At 40.3% G+C, this 15,004-nt stretch overlaps 2 protein-coding genes across 7 annotated transcripts in view; both read left to right on the forward strand.

Annotated features, from left to right (window-relative positions):
* The first annotated feature begins 223 nt into the window (after nucleotides 1-223).
* On the forward strand, nucleotides 224-8,513 carry PCLAF (PCNA clamp associated factor). Its single transcript, XM_059057824.2, has 4 exons — nucleotides 224-323; nucleotides 622-702; nucleotides 1,710-1,872; nucleotides 7,114-8,513. Exons 1-4 carry the CDS (start codon nucleotides 278-280, stop codon nucleotides 7,157-7,159), a joined length of 336 nt encoding a protein of 111 aa, XP_058913807.1. The 5' UTR covers nucleotides 224-277; the 3' UTR covers nucleotides 7,160-8,513.
* A 4,873-nt stretch (nucleotides 8,514-13,386) lies between these two features.
* CSNK1G1 (casein kinase 1 gamma 1) overlaps nucleotides 13,387-15,004 on the forward strand; it is a 163,598-nt gene continuing 161,980 nt past the window's right edge. For 5 of the 6 annotated variants that reach the window (XM_067029663.1, XM_067029666.1, XM_067029670.1 and 2 more), the window contains exon 1: nucleotides 13,398-13,584. The gene's annotated coding sequence lies outside the window, so the exon portion shown is untranslated. Of the gene's footprint in view, nucleotides 13,585-15,004 lie in introns of all 6 variants that reach the window. The other variant, XM_067029668.1, reaches the window with a different exon arrangement.

Here is a 15,004-nt window from a genome sequence, read left to right on the forward strand (position 1 = left end):
CCTGACACCGCCCACCTCAGGCGGGTACGAATCACAAGCTTCTGCAAGTTGATGGACGAGTCAGCACTGCGCCCAACCCCGCCGCGGTCACCACTGGACACTGGCGATTGGTTGCGAGTGAAAGGCGCGGAACCAATGGGAGCGGAGGCCTGGGAGAGTCAGTGGAGCGCGCGGGAAAGGGACCAATATAAACTGTGGCGGGAGATTCGTTTTCGGGGCCTTGTCCCGTGAAGCATCTTCGGCTGGGGAGTCGGTTGTTCTCATCTCGTGTTTGAACATGGTGCGGACTAAAGCAGACAGTGTCCCTGGCACCTACAGAAAAGGTGAGGCAGGCGAGCATGGTAGGGGAGGGCAGGTGGTTCCCTGGGCAGCTCCGCCGCGGGCGGGAGAAGCCGGACCTGCCCACAACCCTGTCCGCCAAACTGGTTCAGCCCGCCAGGAAGCAGCGGCCCGATCCCTTTAACCAGGAGGAAGACGCGGCGGGGACAGGGGAGGGTTATCTGCTGTTCTGGATCGCGGGCCTCTCCTCTCCGATAGGCTGGGTCGGAGAGTGTGGTGAGAACCTGGCTATGAGACTCTTCATGCTCCCTTCTGAATGCCCTTCTTTGCCTCTCTCCGCAGTGGTAGCTTCTCGAGCCCCCAGGAAGGTGCTTGGTTCCTCCACCTCTGCCACTAATTCCACGCCGCTTTCGTCAAGGAAAGGTAAAAAGCGCCCCTGCAAGATCCTGGAGAAACCTTCTCAAAAGGAGATCAGGCCTGGCACCACAGTTCTCCTGACCTGCGAGCCCCTTGCCCCACCGTGGAATTTCTTTTCCTGAGATCCTCACCCCCGAATTTCTTCCTTGCCTTTTGCTCTATGAGCGAGCCTGTCTCTTGGCGGGCTGGGGTAGGGGTGCGGGGCGGAGTGGGTCGCATTGTAAAGAATTTCAAGTCTCGGGTTAGGGACGGACACAGTTTCTCTTCAAACCTGTTTTTCTTTTCTACTTTAGCGTTGTTATTTTTCTTAGTATTGACAACTGGGCTTTTTCTTGTAAGAGGCTATTTAAGCACCTTTTTACTAGATTAAGAATCGGGACTATAGTTGACAGTGCTAATCACGTTTTTGTTTTCATTTCTACATATTTTCCTTTGTCCTTCCTTCCCTTTCTCCCTCTCTCCTTTCTTTCCTTTTTTTTTAGTTTGGTGTCGGTGTGTGTGTTTTACAACTTTGCAGCTCCTGTTACTGCTTTTGGGACATTAATTGGGAAAACCGGGCTAGGGAAATAGCTTCACACCTATCCTTCTGTGCAATTGAGAAAATACCATGCCATCTGCTGTCTCATTCCTTTTAGGAGGAAGTTGAGCAGTTTGGAAGATTAATTTCACAAGCTCTAGTTAAGAACATACAGGAAAAAATGTGTAAAACTTTAGTATGACAGTACATAAGACTAACTGAATAGCTCAGCTTGTGGTCAAAATATGAAAAATATTTTCTAGTTGTAAACATCTTGTTAATGCTATTTTTCTAGGCTAAAGGATAAATGTAATAAAGTGTTATACATTATATTATAACTGAATACAGCTTTATCATGTCACATTTTAAAATTTAAAGATGGATGTAACACCATTTAGTACCCTGTAGATTTGATGTTAAAGAATTAACTTTCCCTTTAAGGAATGGTGATTGTATTCTTAATTTTTATTTAGTTCTATCTGTTTATATTTTATAGCTGAAAATAAGTATGCAGGAGGGAATCCAGTTTGTGTGCGCCCAACTCCCAAGTGGCAAAAAGGAATCGGAGAGTTCTTCAGGCTGTCCCCTAAAGATTCAGAAAAAGAGAATAGGATTCCTGAGGAGGCAGGAAGCAGTGGCTTGGGAAAAGCAAAGAGAAAGTAAGTTTTTATATTCTGGAATATAAAGAAATACTTATATTCTTGAAAATAAAAGACAACAGAATATTGAGTAACTTTAAAATTTCTGTTTGAGCAGATAAGAAAATACAAACCAGAGGTTTTTTAAACTGTGCTAACCTATTATTATAAGTCACTCCCAAATTTCAAACATCAATGAAAGGTATTATTTTTACTCATTTCAGTCACTCAAATAGGATCAGCTCCCATTCAGATGATAAGTGTTACATTATTAATCATGAACTTCTGGTCTTTATTCTTTAATTTTTTCTGTCTGTTTTCTATAGTCTTTTTTCAAAAAGCAATTTCCATGTTGGTTTATCTAGCTTGAATTCCATTAACCTCACCTTTGAAAAACTACTAGTTCAGCCTCCACAGGAAATATATACCCAATGTAGAAAATTTGGAAAATATAGAAATCCCCATCACTTAGAAACAACCAAAACTAACACCGTGGTGTATTTTCTTTACAACTTCTCTGTAAATACATAAGAAAACTTCAAAACAAAACAAGGTGGGGATAAAACTGCAAACATGCAGAGTTCATTGTGTAAACTTTTAAAGAAGGTAATTAAATCATGCTTTCAAGCTTTTAATGTCAGGAAAATGCTCGTGATAAGTGTTAAGCAAAAATTCTGATACAAAAGTACAACCATTATTGTGTAAAAGACATGTATCTAAATATACCAAATCTCTGTACAAAATATACCAAATATCAATAGTGATATATCTGGGTAAAAACCTCTCATACTCAGTGCTACCAAGTTTCAACAACAAATATTTTAAGAATCAGGAAAAATAATAATACCATTGGGGGGAAAAAAGGAATGGAAACCTGCTTTTTAAATAGATTTATAAGTAATAGTGTCCAGACTCTCTAAAGAATTTTGAAATTTTTGTTTCAAAGACAGAGTATTTGAGTGGAGGTGGGGAGTGGTGAGCGCTGGTGGTGCCATGTCACCGCCATTATGAAGCCTCCGGCTAGATTTAAGACCCTGCTAGATACCTCTCCTGCACCAGCCAGTAGCCTGTGATCCTCCTCCCCAGCACCAAGCAGCGAGCCCTGCCCAAGGCGGAGCGATCACCATGGGCAAGGGAGTGGTGGCCAGGCTCAGATTGGGGCTGCTGCTTCTGGTGCTGCTCCTACCCACGCAGATTTATTCATTCGTTCCTTTAACCAGCACGGAAGGTCCTCCGTTCGAAACCACAACGGTCAGCTGTGCTTTGCAGTCAACAGCGAGTCTCCTTGTGGTCTTGCTTGCCCTTCTGCATCTCTACCGTTAAGAGACTTGGCCAAGAAATATCTACAGTTTACCAACCCATATTCTAAAGCCCAATCCGTACGCCATCTAGAAGTCCAGTGTGGCAAGGAAAATAAACAGGTCTTCATCAAGTCTACTAATTCCATCCCTTGTTTTATTAACACAGAGAATGTTGAGACTCCCAAATTGGACTAGTTTAAAGAGCATCTGAAGGATTTGACCAGATAATGAAAGCCAATATTAAATCTGCTGGAGTTTCATGTACAAGACTGGAAAGAGACAACATCGAGAATTAATGATGTGATTAAGTATAACTTAAGAAATATGGACACTTCAAACTGTACCTTGCAAATAAGAATAATTTCATCTTCATCTAGAGAAAAAGGATGAGCTATGGAATGGAGATTCAGTTTCCATTTTGTTCACGAAATCTAGAAGGCGGTAAAATGATTAGGTAATATAAAAAGCTTCAGTGATTCTATTTATGATGTACACTGGAAGGAACCACCAGGTATTACTGCAAATCCTCTGTGTATTGTTTCAGCAGTCCTGGTTTAATGTTGATATACTCTCCATCAGGTTTTACACTGTTTTCACTGTTCTCTTGGGAACTTAACTCTTTTCTCTGGGGCTTTGGATTTGACATTGCATTTGACTTTCTGCAGTAACTGACACGTTCCAGGGCAATGATGGATTGGAATCTACTACAAATCCAAGCATAAGTAATACCAGCAAATGCACTTAAAAGTCAAATAACAGGTATTTCCTATCACACATTCCCATCCAGATTTATTTAGCTAAGTTGGATCATTTAGCTTGATTCCAAAGATTAGAAGTGCATTGACTTCAACCAGTCTTAAAATATTGCTTTTTATTTCTGCATATATTGAATAATTTTTACAACTTAAAAAATTGATCTGTTTGGAAAGCATATTTGACAAATCTTGAAATTAAGAGGCAAATATATGAAGGCAGCAAAAATAATGTGCATTAAGTATTTGGGAAGTGAAGACTGGAAACTTGCCCGCATTAAATTCATAACTCTTTTGTGCCCTTTCCGTAAACATATATATATAAATATAAAACTTGATGAATAGGAATAGCTACACGTGGAGCACTTTCTACATCAGTCATTATTTTTAGATGGTTCTAAACCTAAGTGGACTTGATCCTGGAAAATAAAACTTTACAACTGCCTTGATGTACAGAAACCATTTTAGAAATAGAAACTCTGTGAAATCTTTGGTTCACAGGTTCACACAATGATGCTTAGATTTTAAGTATCCAATATGGCCATAGTACTCCTAATAAGTTTTAAGCCAATATTTGCCATCTTTAGAAGTCTACACAGGAACAACTAGATCCAACTGATCTCAGGTTATGTGAGTTCTATGTGTGTGAATGAACACCTCTTGCTTCATATCTGAACACTGTACACCTGTTTTGGATTGTACATTGTGTTTGGAATTGATTTACATTGAACACAACTAAATAAAAATAAATGGTTAATGAGCAGTTAAAACAAAGTATTTGACATATAAAATGATGTTTATAGATATAAAATTTTAAGACTTACTCAGTACTGTTCATAGGTCATATAGTAAATTGTTATCTAATGAGATATTTAAAGGGAGTGTCAAATTCTGGAGCAGTAACTAAATTTTATACTTTGTTGCTACATCACTATTATCATTTCTGTTTCAATAAAATCAACAAGGAAGGGGATACATTTTTGCATAGAGTTTTTTAATGCACTTGTTTTCATGATCCTGTAAGTCTCCTTTAGTTCCTTCTCACTTACTGGCACCACTCTTCCTTGTTCTTTATCATTCTAATTTGAACAAGCTAATAGTCAATATTAGCTCTAGAATATATGACAATCCTCTTGAATTATTTGTGACTTCCATTAATGAAAGAAAATATTTGGCAATATAGCCAAATATGGCTATACCATTGATCATGAGAGCAATAAAACCTATATTACAGGCTTCCTATCATATGGAAAAGATTACACCAATAGTCTCATAAAGCATTTTGATCCATAGTATAATAAAATCTGTGACATAAAACTAGGTAATAATAGAGGTTTATATTATTACTTTAGGCCTCTGTCTTAGATTTGTTTTTGTTTAAGAGAGTTGTAGTTATCCCTTTATTTATAATAAATCAATAGATTGGCTTTTTTTCCTCCCAGTTTGATTGAGACATAATTGACACACAGTACTACATGAGTTCAAGGTGTAATGATTTGACTTACGTACATCATGAAATGATTACCACGATAGGTTAGTGAACATCTATTTCATAGTGATATGTTAAAGAAATAGAAAATTTTTTTTCCTTTTGATAGGAGCTCTTTCAATAGATTTACTATTGATAGTAAATAGAGAACTACCAGTATATCAGAAGGACTTCTGTCTCCCTAATTCTTAATCTGGTATATGGCTACTCCTATGGCTTTATTCTCACAGAGGGCAGATGCATGGGGGAGAATCAGAATCAAGAAAAACTGTTTTCTTAAAACCTTGAACAGAACTATGATACCTAAAGTAAATTAAATCAGGTCCTTAAAAAAATAGAATTTTGGGTTATGATAGTGTTCCTTTGTTAACTTGATTTAATTTCCAGGAAAGTACAATGAAGACCTCTTGGTAATATAAGAGTAGGTGAGTCAATGGTAATCTTATTCCAAGTCAGAATATCCTTGTTTTAGCTTCCTTCTTTCACTCACTTGCCCTATGACCATTCAGACTTACTGGATCTAATTTGAAAACTATTTAAAAATAGATCTCACAAATCTTTATCAGTTCTAAAAAATTCTGATTTATGATTAAGTTTTTAATTGACTTTTTCTCTTTAAAAAAAAATGAGGGACTTCCCTGGTGGTGCAGTGGTTAAGAATCCGCCTGCCAATGCAGGGGACATGGGTTCAAGCTCTGGTCTGGGAAGATCCCACATGCCACAGAGCAACTAAGCCCATGTGCCACAACTACTGAGCCTGTTGCTCTAGAGCCCTCGAGCCACAACTACTGAGCCCATGTGCCTCAACTACTGAAGCTGGCGCACCTAGAGCCTGTGCTTTGCAACAAAGAGAGGCCACCGTAATGAGATGCCCACGTGCCGCAAGGAAGACCCAACCCAGTCAAAAATAAATAAATGTATTTTTAAAAAAAGTATAATGAGTACAAAATGGTTTGGGGATAATATAAATTATTTTTCAAAAGCTGTGATTACTGGGCTTCCCTGGTGGCGCAGTGGTTGCGAGTCCGCCTGCCGATGCAGGGGACACGAGTTCGTGCCCTGGTCTGGGAAGATCCCACATGCCACAGAGCGGCTGGGCTCGTGAGCCATGGCCGCTGAGCCTGCGCGTCCGGAGCCTGTGCTCCGCAATGGGAAAGGCGACAAAAGTGAGAGGGCCGCGTACCACACACACAAAAAATAATAATAAAAAGCTGTGGTTACCATATGCCAACTTAAGACAATTTTGGGGTTTTTCTAATTAGATAATACATTCATATAGTTCCAAAGGGTATACAGTCAAATATGTCAACTTGCTGTTTTCTCTGCTTAAGTGGATTGGTTAAATTCTTTTGCTTTTCATAATCACAGAGTTCTTGCTGAAGGATTGTACTCTTCATCAATCCACTTAACATACTGAAAGAAGATGCTATAGAAATAGAGATTCCCTCTGTAATAAAAATGGCAACATATCCTAAAGGGGAAAGTAATTTGGCAAATTAACAGGCAAAATAGATTATTAAAAATTTTGTCGCTCTAGTATTTGGGATCTGTAGGAGTTTGTCAATTAATGGAGTTTAATTTTCTCCCATTTCTAGTCAATTGACGAGACCCACTGCACTGTTAATGTTCCTGATTTACATAAGTTTTTAAAAACTACTTATGTTCTGTTTTATAAACATTTGACTCAGGTGACTATCGAAGTTCTCTCTTCTTTCCACAGATCATGTCCTTTGCCACCTGATCATACAGATGATGAAAAAGAATAGAAATTACTTATTCACCCTTGACTGATGTCTCCTGTTTACTCTGGTATTCTAGGATGTAAATTTGCATAAATATATTTGTTCCAGTTAGCTTTGTTGAATAAGCATTTAATTTAAAAAATGAGGCTTACATTTAGTTATTCAAAAGCAAGTAGTTATGATATTGGAAAGTTTATAGGATTAATTATGATTACTTAACTTAGTATTCAGTATAATGCAGTATTCGGTTTCTTTTACCTGTTAAGCTTTTTCTTGCTAAAATTATTGCATGGTGTTCTAATTATGAATCTGCTGTATTTGAGATTTGCTTAGATTTTTGTATTGTTGCCATTTTTAGTGGCATTTGATTATTGGAGTGATGCCATATTTTTGTTCCTTTTATTTGCTTTAAAAAGCAGAGGTAGATTTTTGCACATTAAAAAAGTCAGTATTAATTAAACTGAACCCATACCGTTTTTAAGAAAGGAGGCCAAAGATGGAATGTTGAAAAAATTTGGATGGCCGTCTACCTTCTTCTTAGAAAAATTTAAGGGCAGTTTTGTCCTAAGGATTTAAAGGGTTGATGAAGCTTCTAAAAACAACAACAAAAAGATAAAATACTAGCATAGAATTGGGCAGGAAAATTCCATAGACTACATTAAAAGAGAGGAATTTTCCTAGAATATGCATTTGGTTTAGTGTCATAAAATATTACCCTTTGGGCCTATACTTTTCAAGTTGGAAATCAATAAAATATGAAAGGCAAATAATGCCATAAACCCAGAAGTATGTCTAAAGTCCTTAGAGCTACTATTATATTTTTCAAGATAATCAGGGGTATAATTGAAGAGGTGGGTATAATAGTACTTAGTAACTGATATTCTTGCTTCCTCATCAGGCTTTTTGCTCACTGACATCCTGTTATCAAAACTAACCATGTTTAATAGGAATGCTTTCCTGAAGTTTGCTTTTAATAAATGAATACTCATTGTCACAATACTATCCATATGTGTGCTTTCTAAGATTATATCCTACTAGGTATTTGTATTTTATTCCTTCTAAATGCAAATCACTGTACTGAGCTGATTTTATCAACTTCCAAAATAAGTCCTTATGACTATAGATAGTATTTTTTGCTTTGCTTTGTCTTTTAGAGGTGGATATTAAATGTAATGATACTGAATTGAGACCAGTTTTCATCCTAAGTGCTTCCTTGACGATTAGGCTTTTGATGGGTATGAAACCTGATTTGCTATTTTTCATTGATGGAGAGAGAAACTTTATGGCGGTGTGTCCAGTGATGTCTAATTTTGATATGTAATTGTTTCCAAAAAATTTGACCTAAAGAACCTACAGTCTTTTCAAATACAATCCTTTCAAAATATATAATACTTGGTGATGTCTAACTTTATTAGACAGAGGTCCCATGTAATCTGTTTCCTTGTCAAAGGTTTTATAAAATGTAGATTGTCAATTTAGCCTCTTTTAAACATATGAGAAGTACAGACTACCCGTTTATACTGAAATTGAATCAAAAAATAAAGTTTATACATTAAAAATATAAAGTAAGTTTTAATTTTGTACCCTTCACAAAGTTAATCTGATTTTCCTTTTTGAATGGATTATTCAAATAATTAATGTTAGTGTTCAATTCCGGAGCAAAAAATGATTAAAGCTACTTTTATGGAATTTTTGAATGCTAATGGATTTGTGAGGATCATATGAATTTTGTGTTTATATAGTTTCACAAAGGAAGATAATACTATAGTGAAAATTATAAAGTGTGCTCAGAGTTATTTATGAGATGACAAATACTTGTCATTTTTCTAAAAAGTAGAAAATAAAGCCTAAACTAACTGAACTTTTCCCATATGTATATATACACTGCTTATAAATCTCACTCTACTTAGAATTCTTCACGCTAACTCACTTTTGGAAAAATTGAAGATTCAGCTGGACCTTGGTCCAACCAATATTGTTAAAATGGTTCCTTTTACCTTTGAGGATAGCCTATGGAGGTGGGAAAGATTGTCACTGAATCAAAACTGGGAGGAGTGTTAGAAGCTACTTTGTTCAACCCAAGCCAGCTATAGCTTTTCATTAGATGGACTATTTTATTAGCTGGCAATGCCAATCGAAAGTGCTACAAATTAAAAATTTGATTTTTTTCTTAACTCCCCTCCTCCTCTTCTTGGTTCTGTCCTTGAAATAACTTAGAACAAGTTACTCCTTCCACATGACAGCCTTCAATTATTTAAAGATAGCTGTTACATCTTTAGCCTTCTCTTCCGAAGGGTGAACATTATGTTGTTTATGTCACATGTATCCTAAGTGAATTTCTCTAAGTCCCTTGTACAAGGGGCCATGCCTTGTGTATTGTATATGGCTTAGGCAGATAAAAAGTAAATCTGGCTATATTTCTTCTAACTGATCCCAAGTATTCATTGCTTTTCGTATCTCTTATGTTTGTCTGTTTTGTCTTTTGTATTAGGAGATGCCAGTGCAACTCTAAGAATATTTGAATTTTTAAGTAATAATTATTAACAGAGTATTGGGTTTCCCAAAAATAAATGTTATACAACCTAATTCTTTTTTTTTTTTTTTTTTTTTTTTTTGTGGTATGCGGGCCTCTCACTGTTGTGGCCTCTCCCGTTGCGGGGCACAGGCTCCGGATGCGCAGGCCCAGTGGCCATGGCTCACGGGCCCAGCCGCTCCGCGGCATGTGGGATCTTCCCGGACCGGGGCACGAACCCGTATCCCCTGCATCGGCAGGCTGACTCCCAACCACTGCGCCACCAGGGAAGCCCCCAACCTAATTCTTTTTTAAATGATTACAAGGGACAATTAAAAAATGACAAAAAGCTTTCAAGAGATTGAGAATAAAGGCTAGAGGTCCTATATTGATTTGAAGGATGAAGGTACTATATTGACCTTGAAGGCTATTTGAGATCTAGCATAGATTTGAGAGCACTGTCTTAATTATGGTTCATATTAAGAATATTGATTGGGGACTTCCCTGGTGGCCAGTGGTAAAGAATCCGCCTGCCAGTGCAGGGGACTCGGGTTTGAACCCTGGTTGGGGAGGATCCTACATGCCGCGGAGCAGCTAAGCCCGTGCGCCACAACTATTGAGCCTGCGCTCTAGAGCTCGCAAGCCGCAACTACGGAGCCCGAGTGCCACAAATACTGAAGCCCGCGTGCTGAGAGCCCTTGCGCCACAACAAAGAGAAGCCACCGCAATGAGAAGCCCACACACCGCAACGAAGAGTAGCCCCCTCGCGCTGCAACTAGAGAAAGCCCGCGCGCACCATCGAAGACCCAATGCAACCAAAAATAAAAACAAAAAAACCGGAACAAACAAACAAATAAAGAATATGGATTCCTGGGAACTTCCCTAGCGGTCCAGTGGTTAAGACTTCACATTTCCAATGCAGGGGGCGCTGGTTTGATCCCTGGCCGGGGAACTAAGATCCCACATGTCACGTGGTGTGGCCAAAATAAATAAATAAATAAAATTTTTAAAATAAAATAAAAGGTTGATTTGGGTAATAATTTTTAAAAAAAGAATATGGATTCCTGTGATACTGCTCACAAAATCCTAAAAGTGTAGTTAAACCCACATAGCTAGTTTTAGGTGTGGATTGTGCTATATACATATTTATTTATTTATTTGAATTTTTAAACATTTATCAACATTTTAGGTTGATTTACTTACAATAAAATATATACATTTTCAGTGTACAATAAAATGTATATACCTGTGCTATACATCTTTAAAGGTCTCCAAGTAATGAGTACGTTAAAAGTGATGGAATTATACACGTCATGATCATTTAGGAGTTAAGCCAGGTATTCATACACCTATACAAAAGTGACTCAGTAATAATTTTTTTTTTTTTTTTTTTGTGGTACGCGGGCCTCTCACTGTTGCGGCCTCTCCCGTTGCAGAGCACAGGCTCCGGACGCGCAGGCTCAGCAGCCATGGCTCACGGGCCTAGCCGCTCTGCGACATGTGGGATCTTCCCGGACCAGGGCACGAACCCACGTCCCCTGCATCGGCAGGAGGACTCTCAACCACTGCGCCACCAGGGAAGCTCAGTAATAATTTTTTTAAAACTGTAGGAAGAGAGGATCTAAATAAATGCTGTTATATGCTATTATAAGTCATATTTCTTCAGACAACAGGAAAAATGAATGATGCATAGGAATTTGCATTTTTGTATTGGCTTAAACTACTGCATTTGATCTTAACTATTTTTACCCAATAAAACATTTCTTTCTATAGGACAGATTTACCGTATTCATGTTTTTAATTTTTTAAAGACATCTAAGTCCACCATAGTTTTATTTATTTTTAATAAATTTATTTATTTTTGGCTGCGTTGGGTTTTCGTTGCTGCCTGTGGGCTTTCTTTAGTAGCTGCGAGCAGGGGCTACTAGTTGTGGTGCATGGGCTTCTCATTGCAGTGGCTTCTCTTGTGGAACATGGGCTCTAGGCACGTGGGCTTCAGTAGTTGTGGCACGCAGGCTCAGTAGTTGTGGCTCGCAGGCTCTAGAGCACAGGCTCAGTAGTGTGGTGCACAGGCTTAGTTGCTCTGTGGCATGTGGGATCTTCCCGGACCAGGGCTTGAACCTGTGTTCCTTGCCTTGGCAGGTGGATTCTCAACCACTGGCCTCCAGGGAGGCCCCAGCATAGTTTTAGATAAGTTGTTGCTCATTGGGCTCATAATTTTATTTACTTTTCTAATTAAAAATTTTTAAATATTTAAACCAGTTGCCAATTGAAATACCAAGCTCTATTTTGTCATGGTAACAGATTTATCACTTGTCAAGTACAGCCAGGTTTTTTTTAAAGAACAATTAATGACTAGATGTGCTCAGATTCCATTTGAATTTTGTGTGTGTATACTCCCACATATATGCATGTCCATGGCAAGGGTGGAAATAGTTTAGACTTCTTTAACAATCTACTAGTGACATTTGAACCTGAAGGGATTTCCTAAAGGTTTTGCTGAACTGACTGACTTGGTGAATCAATTTAATGCTGTGTCACATGTACAGAAAACCAACAGACCTGTTGTTTCTTTGAAGTTACCAAAAGTCATTTCCTCTGCCCCAACTAGGTGGACAACAGTCCAATATCGGTGACTAAGAGGTTATCATGACCAGTAAAATTATCATGACCAAATTATTATGACCAATAGCCAGCAGTTGCAAAGACATTCACTGCCATGGACTAGAGAACAAATTCAGGAGCTACTATTAAGCTTTATTGCTTTTAAGCAGACCTATTGAAGATAGGAAAGTTAAGCCAAGATTTTTACTCATTTTTCTCTGAATGCCTAACTACATTTCTCTGAATATTTAACTGCCATAATAATATAGGTCATTTTTCTAGAAAGAGGATTAATTATGTTGCTGGCTTTTGCTCCGAGCAGTGGTTTTCCCAGTATTTTTCAAGCTCAGATCACCCCAACACAAGAATAAATGAGGTCTCTTATTAACTTTTCTTGTCCACAGTATAGGATTGAAAGTTTATTCTGAGTGGAGGATTAAATGTCTTCCTCCTTCCCAAGCTTGATCACCTGCTTCCTTTGGCCTTTTCTCATTGTTTTTTCTTTTAAGGATTAATTATTTCCAGATCATACACAAGCATGTGCAATCCTTACAAAAGAGATGGGTGAAGACAAAACTTTCTCACCTTTCGGTTTCAGGGGCTATCACAGGAGAACGAAGTGCATGAAAAAGGTTTCATAGCATTGGAGGAGACTTTAAAAGCTCAGTAGAAACACAACTGAAAATCCACAAGAGGGAGATGCTTGCTAAACTGCCAGAAAGTAACTCCCACGAGGGACGTGAGAGAGCCTTAACAGGAGCCAATAGGTCCGCCCGGGATTCAAGGCGGGAGGGAACAGGAGTAAATAGTGGCTGGGGTCTGGTAGGGGGAGTACAGGTAAAGGGAAAAGCAGGATTGGCTTCGAGACTTCGGCAGCGAAGCCCGTGCTCAGCCCAAGACCAGGAGCAGAAGGTAAGAGTGTGTTGCCAAAGAGGAGTACACGCTCCCAGTTACCTCCTGTTAGTCCCATAAGTAATGGGGGTGGTTGTCTTTGAAGGCACTTCCGCTTAGCAACCCCACGCGGTTGCTAAGGAGGGACGGTAGCGGGGATGACCCGGAAGTGGTGGTGCCTATTTCTCACTGCCTGCTTTAAGTTTGTCCTATCGGGAGCGCCAGGGTGCTCTGCGCCGGGCCGAGGGTGGGGCCAGCGCTTGAGGTTCCGGTTCGGCTCCTGCGGCCCCTTGGCTCCTCGTCTTCCCCCTCCCCTCCCGCGCCTCTCCTCCCTCCCGTTCCTGGGAACGGGAGAAGCCAAAGCTGCGGGTGGGAAGAGAAGCACTCGGCGCCTCCGGGAGCGGGCTGCGCCCGCCCCATCTGTACCCCGGAGCACTGCCAGGTACTCTCTCCGGCTTCGACGGGGTCCGGGAGGCTGGAGCTTGAGGATGTGTGTGTGTGTATCTGGGGGGTGGTGGGGGCCCCTTCTCCGGCTCGGGGAGGGGAGCGCGGAGATCCTGGGTGGGGCGCAGGCCGGCGTGTGTGCCCCTGGCGGGTTGCGGGGGTGGAAGGGAAGGGCTGGGGATGACGGCTGGCGGAGAGTTTCGGGTGGCCGTGTCGAGGTTGCGGAGGAGGCGCCCCCTCAGATGCAGAAGACTTCGGCCGGTGTGGACGGGGAGTTTGCCACCTGGAGGTTTAGCTCCGAAAGAGGGAGCATCCTCTGAGTCCAGAAGGAGAGCATGGACCCCGGCGGGGTGGATGGGGCAATCTCATACTTCCATTGCCTGCTTTTTCTGCCCACCTCTCTGGGACAGAGCCCGGCTTCGGGGGTTGTGAGTCGGCTGGGCACCGCGGGGAGCCGCCCTTGGCAGAGCTAGGGCAGAACAGTGGGTAAGGAGACCTCCCTTCTCCCAACTTCCGTGCGCTTCCCCCACTTCTTCCTTTACTGCTCTTTTGCCCCAGTGTCCTACAGAAGCGGTAGCCCCCTCCCCAAGTGGGTAAGCATCACAGCGTAAAAGAAAGAGGGTGGAACTGGGCTTGTGGCCCCAAATGACACTTCGAATGTTTGGAAAGTGCCAGACTGACATATTCAACCAAGTCTCCCAGCTCAATATTAAGTTTGGTCTAAATTATTTTAGAAAAGTGCAGTTCTGGAACCCAGCAAACTGTAAGCTGGTCTGGCATAGCCTTATTTGGTAGATATGCGTGTTTTTAAAAGTAGACTGCGGGAACCGTAAAGATACAGAGGTCTAGGCAAGACGTGTTGAGGCAAGCCTTTTCCAACATCTTTCTTACCTGCCAGTGAGCTTGACCTAGTTTAAATGAAGCACACAGATCCTCTTCATTTATATTTCAATCAGTGACTGAATTGTAGGTACAGTGTGGTTATCAATGTCTCAGAATAGTTGCGTGAATCTTCGAAGAGACAAGATTCCCTGCTTTTGAGCCTGTCCCATAATCTTTTAAGGAGATAATTGTGGTCAAGTGGAAGTATTGGTTTTGAGGTTAGGTAAATCTGGGATTGAACTCGGACTGCCACTGGCTAGTTGTTGACCTTGGGCAAGTCATGGAACCTACCAGAGATTCAGTTTCTTCATAAGTAACATGAATTAAAATTCTAATCAGTATTGTAAAGGGGGGGGTAATGTATCTAAATAACAGTCCAGTTTAAATGGAAGCACCTTTCAGTTGAAAGATGAATTATTAATAATCTTACGCAGTCAAGGTAGCCCAGTTTTGTGGAATGAGGTTTGAGATAGGAACAGAACTGGATAATATTCCAAAACATATATATACAACAGGACTTTCAGTAGCTTCTAGAA

This window comes from Kogia breviceps, chromosome 3, assembly GCF_026419965.1.
Source record: "Kogia breviceps isolate mKogBre1 chromosome 3, mKogBre1 haplotype 1, whole genome shotgun sequence".
Classification (NCBI taxonomy): domain Eukaryota; kingdom Metazoa; phylum Chordata; class Mammalia; order Artiodactyla; family Physeteridae; genus Kogia; species Kogia breviceps.